The 14229-nt window shown below is 55.6% G+C and overlaps 2 protein-coding genes across 10 annotated transcripts in view; one reads left to right on the forward strand and one right to left on the reverse strand.

The window, feature by feature from the left end:
- Positions 1 to 5423, forward strand: part of FBRSL1 (fibrosin like 1) — a 57192-nt gene extending 51769 nt beyond the window's left edge. For 6 of the 9 annotated variants that reach the window (XM_066260881.1, XM_066260884.1, XM_066260885.1 and 3 more), the window contains 4 exons: positions 1805 to 1882; positions 2073 to 2147; positions 2357 to 2561; positions 3319 to 5423. In XM_066260881.1, coding sequence (XP_066116978.1) covers positions 1805 to 1882; positions 2073 to 2147; positions 2357 to 2561; positions 3319 to 4261 — 1301 coding nt within the window. In that variant the 3' untranslated portion in view covers positions 4262 to 5423. The remainder of the gene's footprint in view (positions 1 to 1804; positions 1883 to 2072; positions 2148 to 2356; positions 2562 to 3318) is intronic. The other 3 variants (XM_066260888.1, XM_066260882.1, XM_066260887.1) reach the window with 1 other exon arrangement.
- Positions 5424 to 6488: 1065 nt separating this feature from the next.
- On the reverse strand, positions 6489 to 14229 carry LRCOL1 (leucine rich colipase like 1). Its single transcript, XM_066254479.1, has 6 exons — positions 14215 to 14229; positions 11373 to 11476; positions 9709 to 9834; positions 9465 to 9590; positions 9240 to 9362; positions 6489 to 6638 (listed from the first exon to the last, which is right to left on the reverse strand). The coding sequence occupies exons 2-6, from the start codon at positions 11460 to 11462 to the stop codon at positions 6489 to 6491; spliced, it is 615 nt and encodes a 204-aa protein (XP_066110576.1). The 5' UTR covers positions 11463 to 11476; positions 14215 to 14229.

Raw genomic sequence — 14229 nt, forward strand, 5'->3', positions numbered from 1 at the left:
CCAGGGAAGCAGACGGCTATTTTGGCCTCTTCCCTCTGGCTGGTGCTACATTGGGACACATGTCACTCCCGAGCTCTGGCTGTTCTGCCCTTCAGCGGGCCCTCCCCACAGTGGACCTGATCCCAGCCTGCACCCTCCCTACTCCCGCCTTGGGGGCTGGTTTCTGACATCCTCCTCCAACACCACCTCCCTTCTGGGAAGGGCTTTGGCTTTTCACAGAATGGCAGAAACCCCATGTTCTCCCCACCAGCTGTGCTGTGTTGGGGTCCCCGGGAGCCCCCCAGGTTCTACATTTCGCTAACAGGACTCAACACACACCACACCACGGCTAAGAGGGGGCTCACAGTGGCAGGACACAGCTCAGGCAGCAGAGGGAAGGCTGTGGGGTGAAGCTGGGACGAGCTTAATTCTCCCAACACCAAACTGTGACCCCACACGTGCCTGCCACCTCCCAGGGAGCTCCTAGGGACCCTGCACCCAGGCTTTTCTTGAGGGTGGTCACATGGGCTCCCCTGCCTGCATGGGAGGAGAGCATAGCACACCAGTGTTTGCACAAGCCTTTCCTCTCTGAAATGGGAGACACCCCCACCCCTGCGCACAGCCTTCTCAGGCTTGCTGCTTTCCCCTCCCCACTGTCAGTACCTGCAGGATGTCGCCTCCTCAGAGGACACCCCTTCACCCCCCTTCCTGCACTCACTGCCACCTGCTTCCACTTGGCCCATGGATGTGGGCTGAAACAGCCCTTGTCAGCAGGCTGGGGGGAAGGTGTGGATAGGGTCACCCCAGCTGGCCTCTTTACAGTGCCCCGGTGGCCTAGAGGCCAGCCTGAGCAGAGGCGTCTTTGGGTGTCTGGGTCCCAGGGAAGTGTCCATCAGGCTGGAGCTCCATGTGGGGCCCAGGCTGGGGCCTCTGCAGCTCAGAACCTGAGCTCCTGCCCTCCCCTCGCTGGTCCTGCTCTGCAGCCCCTTCTCTGGCACATGCCCCACCCAGACCAAGCTGTGCCATCGGTGCCTACTTGCTTATCAGGCGGCGCCCTGCACCACGCTCAGGAGTGTTATCCTGACTCTGGGAGCTGGAAATGAAGAGTATCTGCAACGGACCCTCCTCAAGTGCCTCGTTTCCCAGTGCTGCCCCCACACACACAGTCCCTAGCCACGCCTACCGCGTGTCTGACACCGTTCCCATCAGCACTGGGCAGGCTAGTTCCAGTTTCTGGGTTGATTTCTTTGGCTTATGAGTCACTTAGAAACCTAGGCAACTGCAGCCAGGAGCTCGTAGAGGTTACACACCTCGTGCCTGGGGTGGGGCGCGCCTGCAGCAGCCACCACCAAGGGATATGAGGCATCATTGTTGGGGTCTCCAAAGATGGAGCTGGAGGACACTAGGGACACCACATCACCATCTTCACCAGAAATCCACCCTCTAGCGTGAAGGGTGCCCCCCCTGCTTGCCCTTGAGGCTCCGTTCTGGGGGCTGGGGGCTGATGCCATGGTGCCCCTGGGGGCTGTGTCCTGTAGCTGGGACATGCAGCAAGAGCTGCCATCTTTAGCAGCTAAGACTCAGGCCGTGTCCACCAGGACCCAAGACCAAAACTGCTGTGAGGTAGCCAGGGTCATCCATCATCCATTAGCTTCTCAGAAACTCCAGGGTCACCAAGGTCAGGGGCTGCCCTGCCATCAGCACCTCCTTCCTGCTCCCCCTTGGGGTCCTCCTGCCTGGTCACACCCTTCAACTGGGAGGTAGGAAGCCCCACTCCAGGGATGAGCCCAGGTGCTCCAGGTCCCACTTACCTGCCCCCTCCTAGGTGCTGCCCACCTTGCCACCAACCAGTTCGGACCCTCAGCCCATCCCGGCAGCTTCCTGCCCACTGGCCACCTGACAGGTGGGTGCCCCTGAGGTCTATGTGATCTCAGGGCTGGGGGCTGGAGGTGGGTGGGGAGGGGACCCTGGGAACCCGGGCAACCCTCAGATTGCATCGTTGGCACCTACCAGATTCTAGAGCCACAGGGGAGGGTGCTTGTGGGAGCCCCAGCAAGAGCCACACAGGCCCCTGAGCCCCTGCTGCCCCATAGACCCTTTTAGCAGACCGAGCACATTGGGGAGCCTGGGCAGCAGCGCCTTTGGAGGCCTGGGCAGCCACGCGCTGAGTGAGTAACCTGCCACACGCCTGCTCCGGGATGCACGCACATCCTCCCCACCCTGCCCCCTTCATGTGAGCTCCCTGTGTGGTCTGCAGTGGGATCATAGTGCTGGCGTGGGGTTCAAGAACTGTGTGCTTCTCCCTAACAGTCCTGCAACGGGGGGGGGGGGGGGGGCAGAGTCACCTGGCCTCATGGCCCTACCCCCTCCTCACTAGCTGCAGGGAATAGCATCTTTGCCCCCAAGGAAGGCTCCTCACTGCACAGCCTGCCCAGCCCCCATGAGCCCTGGAACCGGCTGCACCAGGCACCACCATCCTTCCCCACGCCACCCCCCTGGCCCAAACCTGTGGAAGCCGAGCGGGTCTCAGCCCTGACCAACCACGACCGAGAGCCAGACAAGGGCCGGGAGGACAGGGAGCGGTGAGTGGGGTTCCTGGCTCTCATGATCTCCCTCATCAGGAGAGGGGTGAAGGCTGCACCCTCACATCTGGGAAAGGCCAGGGAGGGAGGACCCCTCATGGGGTGGCAGGGTCTGGGCAGAGCCATCTGGGCAAAGGTCTCTCCCTCCTGAGGAGGGGGCAGCAGGGAAGGTGTGCTTGTCAACACCAGGGTCTCTGGGAAAGCTGAGATCCACAGGGGAGGGGATCCTGCTAACTGAGCCCTGGCTCTGGGTGGGCAGAGGATGCTGCCACATGGTCCAGGTTGGGGCTAATGAGCTGGGGGGGGGTGCCCCAACATACTCGAGGGATGGGACGGGGGTGGGGGTGTCCTAGGATTCCTCATGGGGTATGCAGCCTGGGGTTGGCCACAGTCCCACCTGCTGTCAGCCAAGAAGCACCCCTGAGTCTGGGCTAGGGAAGGTGGTCCCCAGGCTGGCAGATACTCACCCCTAGGGTCCTGACTGAAGATCTGTCCTGATTGATAGGACCAGCAGCCGGGTCCCCATGGAGAACTAGTTTCCAGCTTTTTTACAGAAAGAGGGAGGAGTAGAAATATAGGAACCGCCCTGAGGGTGCCAGTTTCTAGTTACAAAGCACCCACCAGGAGAATGGAGTCACTGATGGGCAGTGGCCTCACTGCGCCCAGGTGGAAACTTTGTAGCAGACCGCTTGCTTTGGGGGCATCTTAGCAGAATTCTGTCCCACCCCAAGGCTGAGGGAGGTTGTCTCACTCCCAGGGACCTCCTGGAAAAGCCGCGCCTCTTGAGCCGGGCCTCGCCCGCAGCCCCTGTCGGCAGCCATCCGCTCCGCAGCCAGGGCCAGCCACGCGTCAAGGAGAGCCGCTCTCCAGCCAAGGAAGACGGCGCCAAGCTGGCCGCATGTCTGCAGTCCCCCTGCAGCAAGGTGGCCCTGGGCGACAGCCTGAGCCTTGCCGGCCTCTTGAGCTGGGACCCCGGGAAGCCGCCGGGGGATGACGTGAAGGTCAAGGAGGAGCGCGGGGAGGATGGCGACGCTCCGGAGACCCCTGGGGACGGCTTGCACCGCGCGCCTCTGCAGCTCGGCCTGGGCCGAGAGCGCCTGACCTTCGCGTGGGAGCCGCTGCGTGAGGCCTATTGCGGCCTGGAGCTGCCGCGTCGCGCGCCGCACTCCGCCTTCCTCGATCCTCCGGAGCGCCCCTACCGCGACCGCGAGCCGCACGACCACAGCCCAGAGCGCCTGCGGGAGGCGCGCCGCGAAGAGCTGGAGCGCGCGCGGGCCGCGCACCTGGGCACCTCCCAGCACCTGCCCGTTCCGGCCGCGCACCTGGGCGCCTCCCCGCACCTGCCCGGTCAGGCCGCGCACTTGGGCACTTCCCCGCACCTGCCCAACCCCACCGCGCACCTGGGCGCCGCCCCGCACCTGCCTGGCCCAGCCCTGGACGGCGCGGCCCTCCTGCCCACGCTGGGCGCCCTGCACTACCCGCGCCTCGGGCCCGCCGCCGCCACGCTGCACAACAGACTCCTGGCGCGGACCCCGCCCGCCAACGCCGCACTTGGTGCACCGCCGTCGCTGGTGACCGTGGGCGGGCCGCCCACACCCCCCGGGCCGCCACCGAGGAGCAGGACTACGCCGCTCCCGGTGCCCAGCGAGGCCCCGGACTACTCTCCGTCGCGAAACCCACCAGAGGTGGAGGCACGGTAGCCCCTCGGCCTTCTGCACCTGCACTGCTGACCCCCCATGTGCACGTCCCAGAACTAAGCACAGCCCCTTCGGTCTGCGTGACGCCCCTCCACCCTCCACCACAGCCTGTGGTCGGGGTTTCACACTCGGCCTCTTTGGGGAGATGTTTCCCGAGCTCCAGATCAGGCCAAGGGGAGAAAATTCAAGTTTATACATTTTTGCCCCCCACAGGTGAAAGCGTTTATAATAGATTTGTATTTTTTTCAATTTTGTGCTCTTAGACATTGAAAAGAAAAAAAGAGAAGTTTTGCTTTTTAACTTTTAGTTCCTATTTGTGGTTTCACAGCCTCAGATCCCTTTCCAGAGCCCCAGGCTTTTGTCTTATTTATGGAGAAAAAAACGGTCATTTTGTCCAACACACTGTGAGGCCCCCACTCAGGCCTGGCCCTGGCCCTCCCTTGGTACTTGGAACCGAAGTTACAGATATATATTAAAATAATAATTAATGTACAAAACTGGTCTTTTGCCTTATTATGCAGAGATGTAAGATTTCTTTTTTTCAGTTTTTTTATAAAATAAAAATGGAACAAGTGTAAATAGTCTATTAACATAAATATATGATGTTATTAAATTGCTAATCTAGGTACACTTTATCAAAAGTTTCTAGAGAGCGCTGTGTCTATTTGTTAAATGAGGTCACAAAGCCTGCCCGCTGTCGGGGACTGCTCAGAAGTCTGACTGCAGCTCTGGTCGACCTTTCAACTATGCAAGTGCTCCACGCAGGGTCACTGCCAAGAGGAAGGTTCTGGCAGTACCCCCAGCTCCGAGCATCGGCCTCGGGCACTGGCCATGTGGATACTTCTGTGGACCCTTGTGCTGACTGTGCTGTGTTCTCCGAACTATCCCTGACAAGTAGGATTTTAGAAGTGAAGAGTCTAAAGTTGGTCACAAAAACTTCTGTTTCCTTTGTGATGGCCATCAGCCAGCATCTGTTCAGTATTGTCCCTCCACCGGCCAACACCTTGTGTGATGTCCTTTTGGTTTCAGTTTTGTTTTCATAACTACACGAACATCCCCCTCTTGTTTCCTGACACCCACAGTCGGTTGATTCAGCCATATTCTGTAATTCAGCCACCTGTCTCCACGGTAGGCTCGGTGATTTTAAACATTCTGTCCTCAGTCAGTTGATGAAGAAAAATACACCATTGATTTTGGATGAAAAGGTGGTCAAGTAAGTTTTGTATGGCATTTGCGGGAGGGTCCCGGGCTGTCAAACACCCTTGTCCTGTGAGTGGTTCCTGGTCCTCACTGCCTCCAGCGTCACCACCCCATGTCCCTCCGGGCTGTTGCCACTGCTGGAACCCCTTCCTCCCAGCCTCTGCCTGGAACCCCATCTTGCCTTCAGCCCTGCTCTCCCGTTACCCTTACCCCACCGCCTGTTTGCCCTCACAGCTCAGTTCTGGCTGTGTGTCCTGGGTTTTGGCTCCAGGGTCACATCTCAGAAGGTGGCCTTGCCCCCTGTCCCAGCACCATGCTGAGCCAGGCGACACTTTGTTGGAGACATAGGTGCTCAGAGAGGGAGGGAGCATGACAGTGAGGGGACACAGGCTCCCCAGCCCCCCAGGGAGCTCACCCATGGGTGTAGTTGGAGGTGGATGCAATTCAGGGTCTTCCCTTGACCGAGATTGCCTGGGAGTCCAGGGAGATCGTGGGAAGGAATGAAATAATTGAGTTAGAAGCCAAAGGAAGGAGTAGGGGTTTGGGATGGGGATGACATGCCTGAGAAAGGGAGAGTGACCCCTGTGCCAGAAATCAGATGGAGGTTCTGAAGTTACGTGTCTCCCTGAAATTCCTCAAACGCACATTCTCCATCCTGGCTAACCCACACTAGGGCAGTAGCCAGTGAGCACACTGCTGTTTTCTGCAGATAAGGAAAATTTTCAGGATCTGGAGGCCCCCCGCTGACCACGCTCTATCCCATTAGAAGGAAACACCTGGGGGCACCTGGGTCCTGTGTGACCCGATGAGGCCCACACTGCCACCTGGTGGCCAGCCTAGGAATTGTGCTGAGTTGAGCTGCCGTCTTCGTTCTTCCTGGAAACCTCCCTTCTGCGTCCTGGTTGTTTTTGGGTGCAGAGTGCTTGCCACGTGGGGCCCACCTTCTCAGGAATGAGGCACCATCAAATAAGTACCCCGGATGGTGTCCCAGAAGGCCCAATACACGAGAAGACAAGAGGGGCAGGCGTTACTAGGTGATCAAGGAGGTCCCGTTAAGAAAGTGAGATTTGATGACGATTTCAGAGGGGGAGGTGGTGCATTCCAGGGGAGCATCGGCAGAGACAACAGCTAGTGCAAAGGCCCGGAGATGGGAAGATCCAAGAGACAATGAGACAGGATCCTGGGAACAGAGAGAGGAGCTGGGGTCAGAGACCTAGGTGGTCATACCATGCAGAAGCCGTGAAGGTCTGGCTTCCACTCTGGAAACCTCCAGAATATTTTGAGCTAAGAATAGTGATCCCACTGGTATCTTTATGATATCAACCAGGACCACCTCTCAAATGGACTTGGTGCTGTGTATTTTTTAAAATTATTTTTATTTATTTATTTTAGGGGGGGGGAGAGAGAGAGAGAGAGAGAGAGAGAGAGAGAGAGAAGTGGGGAGGAGCAGGAAGCTTCAACTCCCATATGTGCCTTGACCAGGCAAGGCCAGGGTTTTGAACCGGCAACCTCAGCATTTCCAGGTCGACGCTTATCCACTGCGCCACCACAGGTCAGGCAATGTGCTGTGTATTTTTTTTTTTTTTTTTTTTTTTTACATACTATGACCTCTCCATGCAAGCCTCTGACTTCAAAGATAAAGAAATCTATTCCAAATAGTAAATAAAAGGGAAACCCGTATTCTGGGTGATATCAGTCATGAGATTGGCTAGACGTGAAGGTGATGACTTAAGACAGGGTTCAGGTTCTTTGTGGATTCTGGTCTTAAGAGTTGAGGGTTGTCCTCCTCCCTCCACAGGTCGTTAAACACACAGGTCCAACTGTTTTTGCTTCCCTATCCTTAGCTCCTGCTTCCATGGTACTTGATGTCTCCTCGGGGTAATAAGGTGGCTGCTGCACTTCAGCCATCACTTCTGAGTTCCAGGCAGGAAGAGGAGGAGGACCTCATTTTTTCCATGAAAGTCCCCCCACAACACACTCTACAGAGATCTTATTATCAGAAATGAGCCACAAGTTCACCCCTACCTGCAAAGGAAGGAAAAGCCAGTTTTATACGAGAGACCTCGGAACCTGAATAAAACAAGATCCAGCTGATTGAGCAGAAGAGAACAGATGTTGAGGGAACCTGAAGTCTTGCTGACTTGTGATGGGGCAGCGTGTGATGTTAGACACGAGCCTGTGCACCAGGCTCGCTCACCCAGCCACCTCCAGGGGAACGCGCCTCCCAAGGGGCTTCTCCTTGCAAATCGACAGAGAGGTCCCACAGGCCAAAGAAACAAAGCCATGAGGGTCTTGCGGATGGTGTGGCTATAACGCTGCCCGCCAGGATGTGGGTGTTCAGCCTGATTCAGCTCTACTGTCCACCCTTGTCCCTGTATTTCCTGTACTGTCAGCAATGTTTAGGGAGCCCTTTCAGTCCGGGACAATGGACTATTTTTACTTGCCCTGACAAGAGACACTTAAGTGTCTTTATTATGGAAACCCCTGGGGGGGGGGGGGATGCGTGGCCTCGCTTTGCCAGATCTCACTTGATCACTGATTCACAGGGCTTCTCAGGAAGTCACTATTGCACCAGGCCTGAGCAGACTGTTTTTTCATGGTCTCCACAACTTTCTATAGATTTTTTTTTTTTTGCCTTTATTGTCTGGAAAAAAAATAGAACTGACGAAACACACTTTTGTTCAATCAGTAGTTTATTGATGCTAAGTCATTAAGTTGCAGGTCTCAGAACCAGCGGCGTGACATGGGCAAGCTCCCACTAATTCAGACGTGACAGGACACAAAGGGGCCATCGCCGAGGTCCAGCAACAAATACCTGTTTGTGTCACTAAAGGACACAGCCGAAAAAAAAAAAAAGGACACAGCAAAAAATTAGAAAATAAAGAGAGACAGAGGACCTACGTGCAGGAGCAGAAGGAAGTCAGCTTTCGGGATGCGGTATCTTAAGAGCACTGGATGGGCCCTGGGGTGGGTAGTTCAGTTGGTTAGAGCGTCATCCCCATACATCAAGGTTGCAGGTTTGATTCCCAGTCAGGGAACATACAAGAATCAACCAATGAATACATAAACAAGTGGAAAACAAATTGACGTGTTTCTCTCTCTCTCTCTCTAAGTCAATTTTCAAAAAATAAAAATAAAAACACCAGATATCACTCCCACTTTGCTGATGGACTCAGCTTGTCTGGGATGAGGACACCAGTGGGACTATCTGATTCATTTGGCCATAATTTGACACATTTCTGTGAACGCCTGCTGTGCCTGGGTGCTGATAACACCACGGCAGGATACAGGTACTGAACATCTGTGGGTCCTGACTGCTGGGGATCAGAGACCCCTTTATTCTCAGACAGACATTATGGATTCCACCATCAAAACGTGTACTTCAGTATTCACACATGGGCAGTGCTGTCTTGTCCCTGACGCCCGTCTCTGCTCCCTGTGCTCCCCCACCTCCATCCGCCCTCACCTCAGTCTGCTCCTCTAGCGAGATGCAGCCAGTGGAAGGTTCCAGAAGGAGATGGGAGGGGCAGGAGGGAAGAGCTCTTGGGCAGGGTCCTCTCTCAGGCCTCCACCCCTGGGGTGGTGGCAGCCCCACTGTCACCTGTCCCCAGGCGTCCTCACCCTTCACCAGACACATCAGCACCGTTTCCACGGGATCCCTGATAGACCTGGATCCTCACTCTGCCCACGATCTGTGTCCTTCTGACGGTTTTTCCAACTCCCCCCCCCCCCCCCCCGTCCCATACACACACACTGGCTGCATGACCTCCCCAGGACTCACCGGGGGCAGGCACTGCGCCAGGAACCCGCTGCGGGCCACGCAGCGCGGGGCGGTGACCTTGGTCAGGCGGATGCAACACTGGCTCTGGCACTCACTGTGGCCTGAGCAGTAGTCCCAATTGGGCTAGGGAGATACAGAGGCCTTGAGTGTCCCAGGCGCCTAAAAATCCACCCGATGGAGCCTGGCAGGCGCTCCTCCCCACCGCCCGCGCGCCCGCACCCTCACCTTGCCCCACGGCAGGCACTGGAACATCATCATCTTGGGCGTGCAGAACGTGAGTGGGCTCTTGCTGTTGGTGACACAGCACCTGCTGCGGCACTCCAGGTGGTTCGAGCATTTATAGCCATTGGGCTACGGGGGATGTGGGGGAGAGGCCAGACCTTTGCCACACGAGAACCTTTCCAGAGCCAGGTGACCCTCTGGCCCATCCACCTTTCTCCGCACGCAAACCCACCCTCCGGGCACGCACCTTCCGCCAGAACACGCACTCCATGAAGAGGGTCCGGGGCCTGCAGGTCTGCTGCAGTTTTATGCTGCTGGTGACGCAGCAGTGGCTCTGACACTCCCAGTGATCTTCACAGGCCTTCCCAGTCCCCTGCAAAGTCAGGGCCGCACGTACCCGCTCCCAGGGTGGCAGGAGACTCCCAAAAGGACGCCTCTTGCTCTCAGTTTCCCCATGTCCCACCAGCCTTCAAACTTAGCTCTCCTGGGCAAGGAGGGTGGATGGCTAGGAGGCCAATGGAAAAGGGGGGATGGGAGCTAATAGTTGTCTGTGTTCTGAGCCACGTGGACAGAAGGGTAAACTGAGGCATAAGGCTGAAGGAAGGTTGTGAGGAGCTGAGCAGGAGAAGTGCTTGCAAAAGAAGTTCCCAGGAGCTGGGCCACGTGCCTCACACATTTGCACAACAGCTCACGGGTGAGAAACTCAGGCTCAGAGAGGGAAATAACCTGACCTGGTCACAGAGCAATAGAAGCCGGAGCTTAGGGTCTAGCCTTCCACACAGAGGCTGCTATCATCAGCGTTAAGTGAGGTCCTCAAACCTCTGGTCTCAAAAACTCTTTTACCAACTCAAAATATCACTGGGGACCCCAGAGAACTGCTGTGGGTGTGGGTTACGCATGACAGCATCTGCTGCAGTGGGCACTAACATGGGGGGAAGTGTCACATATTTATATATTAATTCATTTAAAAATAATAAACCTGGCCCTGGTCAGTTGGCTAAGTGGGTAGAGTGTGGGCCCGCTGTACAAACGTTCTGGGTTCCATCCCCAGTCAGGGCACACAAGAGAAGCGACCATCAGCTTCTCCACCCCTCCCCCTTCTATTTTTTTTTTTTTTTTGACAGAGAGTCAGAGAGAGGGACAGATAGGGACAGACAGACAGGAAGGGAGACGAGAAGTATCAGTTCTTCATTGCAGCTCCTTAGTTGTTCAGTGATTGCTTTCTCATATATGCCTTGATGGGGGGCTACAACAGAGCAAGTGACCCCCTGCTCAAGTCAACGACCTTGCACTCAAGCAGGCAACCTCAGAGTTTTGAACCTGGGTCTTTCACATCCCAGTCTGACGGTCTATTCACTGCGCCACTGCCTAATCAGGCTCCACCACTCCCCCTTCTTTCTCTCTCTCTCTTCCTCCCTCTCCTACAACCATAGCTTGAATGGTTGAGCAAGTTGGCCCTGGGGACTGAGAATAGCTCCATGGCCTCTGTCTCAGGTGCTAAAATAGCTCAGTTGCCAAACAACAGAACAGCAACCTCAGAAGAAGGTGCCAGGTGGATCCCGGTTGGGGTGCAGGCGGGAGTCTGTCTCTCTGCCTTCCTGCCTTTCAGTTAATAAAAAAAAAGAAAGGGGGGGAAAAAATAACTGACCTTGGACACCTGGGGCTGGAGCCCACTGGAAGCTGCTGCCTCAAGCATGGAGGTTCATTAAAAGGTCTGGAGTCAATTTTGAGGTGAAAAATAAGAGGACAGAGGAGGACTTCTACAGGAACATGCGATCCTGGGGCACCAAGGGAGCCAGGCACAGAGCACACGGGGCTGGGTGCCTGCAGGCCGGGAAGTCCCAAGTGCCTTGAGGGTGGGCCGAGTGGGGGAGGCATTGCCTGGTGCAGGGAGGTGGGGCTGGAGCTCACCTTGCGGGGTGCAAGCAGGACCTCCTCTTTCACCACCATGGACTGGAGCAGCACACAGAACAGCAGCAACCAGTGCCCGGCATGCGCCATCGGGCGGACAAGTCCTGTCAACACCCAGGGCCACTTCTGTTCCCGAGGCACCCGGTGTGGGCACCCACTGTCTTCCCTCCTCCTCCCAATCTTCCTCTTGCAAAATGGATGTTTCTTAAATTAATAGATGTTCATCTCTAGAGCAGTTTTAGGTTTATGGAAAAACTGTGCAGAAAGTACATAGAGCTTCCTCCTGCCTCAATTTCCTGTACTACTAACATCTTACATTGGTGTCCCATGTTTGTTACAACTGAGCAACCAATATTTTTTTTTTTTTTTTTTTTTTTTAGAGAGAGAGAGGAGTGAGAGAGAGAGAGACAGAGAGAGAAAGAAGGGGGAGGAGCAGGAAGCATCAACTCCCATATGTGCCTTGACCAGGCAAGCCCAAGGTTTCGAACCGGCGACCTCAGTGTTCCAGGTCGACGCTTTATCCCACTGCGCCACCGCAGGTCAGGCCAAGCAACCAATATTGATACATTATTATCACCCCAGGGTCACTCTTAGTGTTGCAATCTATGGGTTTGGACTAATGTATGACATGTATTCATGATTATGATGTCACAGAGTAGTTTCACTGCCCTAAAAATCCTCTATGCCCCCTCCCCAGGCAAACAAGGATCTTTTTCCTGTCCCCCATAGGTCTGCTTTTCCCACAAGGACCTAGAGTCTTGCCTCCTTTCACTGAGTAATAATGTGAATCCAGGGGTATCTTCATGGCTTGGGTATAGCTGAGTAGATTTTTTTTTTTTTGAGAGACGAGAGACAGGAAGGGATGAGAAGCATCAATTCATAGTCGCAGCACCTTAGTTGTTCATTGATTACTTCTCATATGTGCCTTGACCAGGGGGCTCCAGCTGATCCACTGACCCCTTGCTTAAGTCAGCGACCTTGGGCTTCAAGTAAGCCAGTGACCCTGCACTCAAACCTGAGACTTGCTGGGTTTCGAACCTGGGCCCTCAGCGTCCCAGGTAGACGTTCTATCTACTGCGCCACCACCTGGTCATGCGGAAATGTTTTTTTTTTTTTAATTTATTCTTTTTTTTTTTTTTTAGAGGAGAGAGAGAGATAGAGAGAAGGGGGCAGGAGCAGAAAGCATCAACTCCCATATGTGCCTTGACCAGGCAAGCCCAGAGTTTTGAACCAGTGACCTCAGTGTTTCAGGTAGATGCCACCACAGGTCAGGCCGGAAATGGGTTCTTAACAACCCTTCCTTCCAGGATGACCAGGCCCTTTATTAGTTTAAACAAGAGCATGTTGGTCACTGGAGGGCGCCCTCAAGTCAGAAGGGCACCACTGGTCTCCTGTGCACCCCTCTGGGGAGACCTACCAGAGCAGCTGACCCTATCCACATCCTGGGGCCTCACTCTGCCACGGTTTGGGGAGATGAGCATGGGGAGATGAGGCGCCCCCAGGGCACATGTGCGGGCCTGACACCAGGAGTCTGGATCTGCCCTCAGCTCTAGGCCTGAGCTGCCTGGCCTGCACGCTGCCCGGTATTTGCTTGGCTGCCTGCTCTTCAATTGTAGGCAATTTGGCCTACAATTTATCCTCCAGTCTTTTCATATTTAAATTTAGATGATTTTCACATAACACGAAATTTACCATTTAAACGTGAACAAAAACAACAGAATTGAGCACATTCACAACAGAGCCACCCATGCCCAGCAGCCTGCCCAGCAGCCGTCTGGTCACTTCCCAAATGGCCAGAACTCTGAGAGGAGCAGGCCTGGCACAGGCACGTCCTCCCAAGCTCTGCGGTACAGCCTGTGTGTGGGCACGGGGCCACGCCGGGTCCCGCCTGGCTGAGCTGCACAGGACGGGGATGGTGGGCAGGCTGTGTGGTCACAGCTTCATGTGTCTCTCACATGGACCACAAGCCCCACGTCCGTGTTCCCTGCTCTGCCCCCTGGGGTCTCCGCCACCAGGGTCTCTGCCACGCCCCCCCTCTCCACAGGGGTCGTTCCATCCCCCCGACCTTGTCTGTAAGCCCCACCCCCTCAGAATCCAGCCCCTGAGATGTGACTTCAGGCTCCTCAGGCCTCAAATCAGACCTCAGCTCTGACCCTGCAGCACCTTACAGAGACCTGAGCCCTCCTGGGAGTGAGCTTTCCTTTCTGTGAAGTGACAGGTAGGCTCCTGGGGTAATAATGTGTCATGTCCCCCCCTCCCCCCTACCCAAACCGCTGGTCTTCCGATGACTCCAGGAAGTCACACCTCTGTCCCCTTTGTCCTCTCCTGAGGTTATTTGCCTTGCAAAGCAGCATAATTCGGTTTTTCAAGCTTATCAGACTGTTGAGGTCACAAGTCTCCCCTTCCCTCCCCCTCTGGCTTTTCTGGTTGTCTTCTCTGGGCCTGGAATTTAGAAACCCGAGTCTCCCCAGGGAGGAGGAAGAGACACAGTAGTGGGAGGGGAGCAGTGAACCAGGTGAGAGCACAGATTGAGCTCAGCCAGGGGCTGAGAGAGGGGCTGCCTGGGGGGGGCGGGGACACCCCTTCCCCTAGAACCACCAGAGGGTGGGGGTGGATTCATTCTCAGTCCTGGAAAGGATTCTCACCACTGCTCCTGAGCCCAGTGATGGTGGTAGGGGCACCGGCAGGTGTGGACGGAAGAGGAAGGCCTCATCCCTCAGTGGCACCCTCACTTGTCTGCCTCTGATCTGACTCCACTGCTGGTCCTTAGCTAGCAGCCTCCCTCTTTTCCACGGGTATGGGTGCATTTTGCTGACCATACCCCTTTCTGTTTCCTACTCACCTTGAAGGACAGAGA

The sequence above is a fragment of the Saccopteryx bilineata genome, chromosome 2 (assembly GCF_036850765.1).
Source record: "Saccopteryx bilineata isolate mSacBil1 chromosome 2, mSacBil1_pri_phased_curated, whole genome shotgun sequence".
Lineage (NCBI taxonomy): Eukaryota > Metazoa > Chordata > Mammalia > Chiroptera > Emballonuridae > Saccopteryx > Saccopteryx bilineata.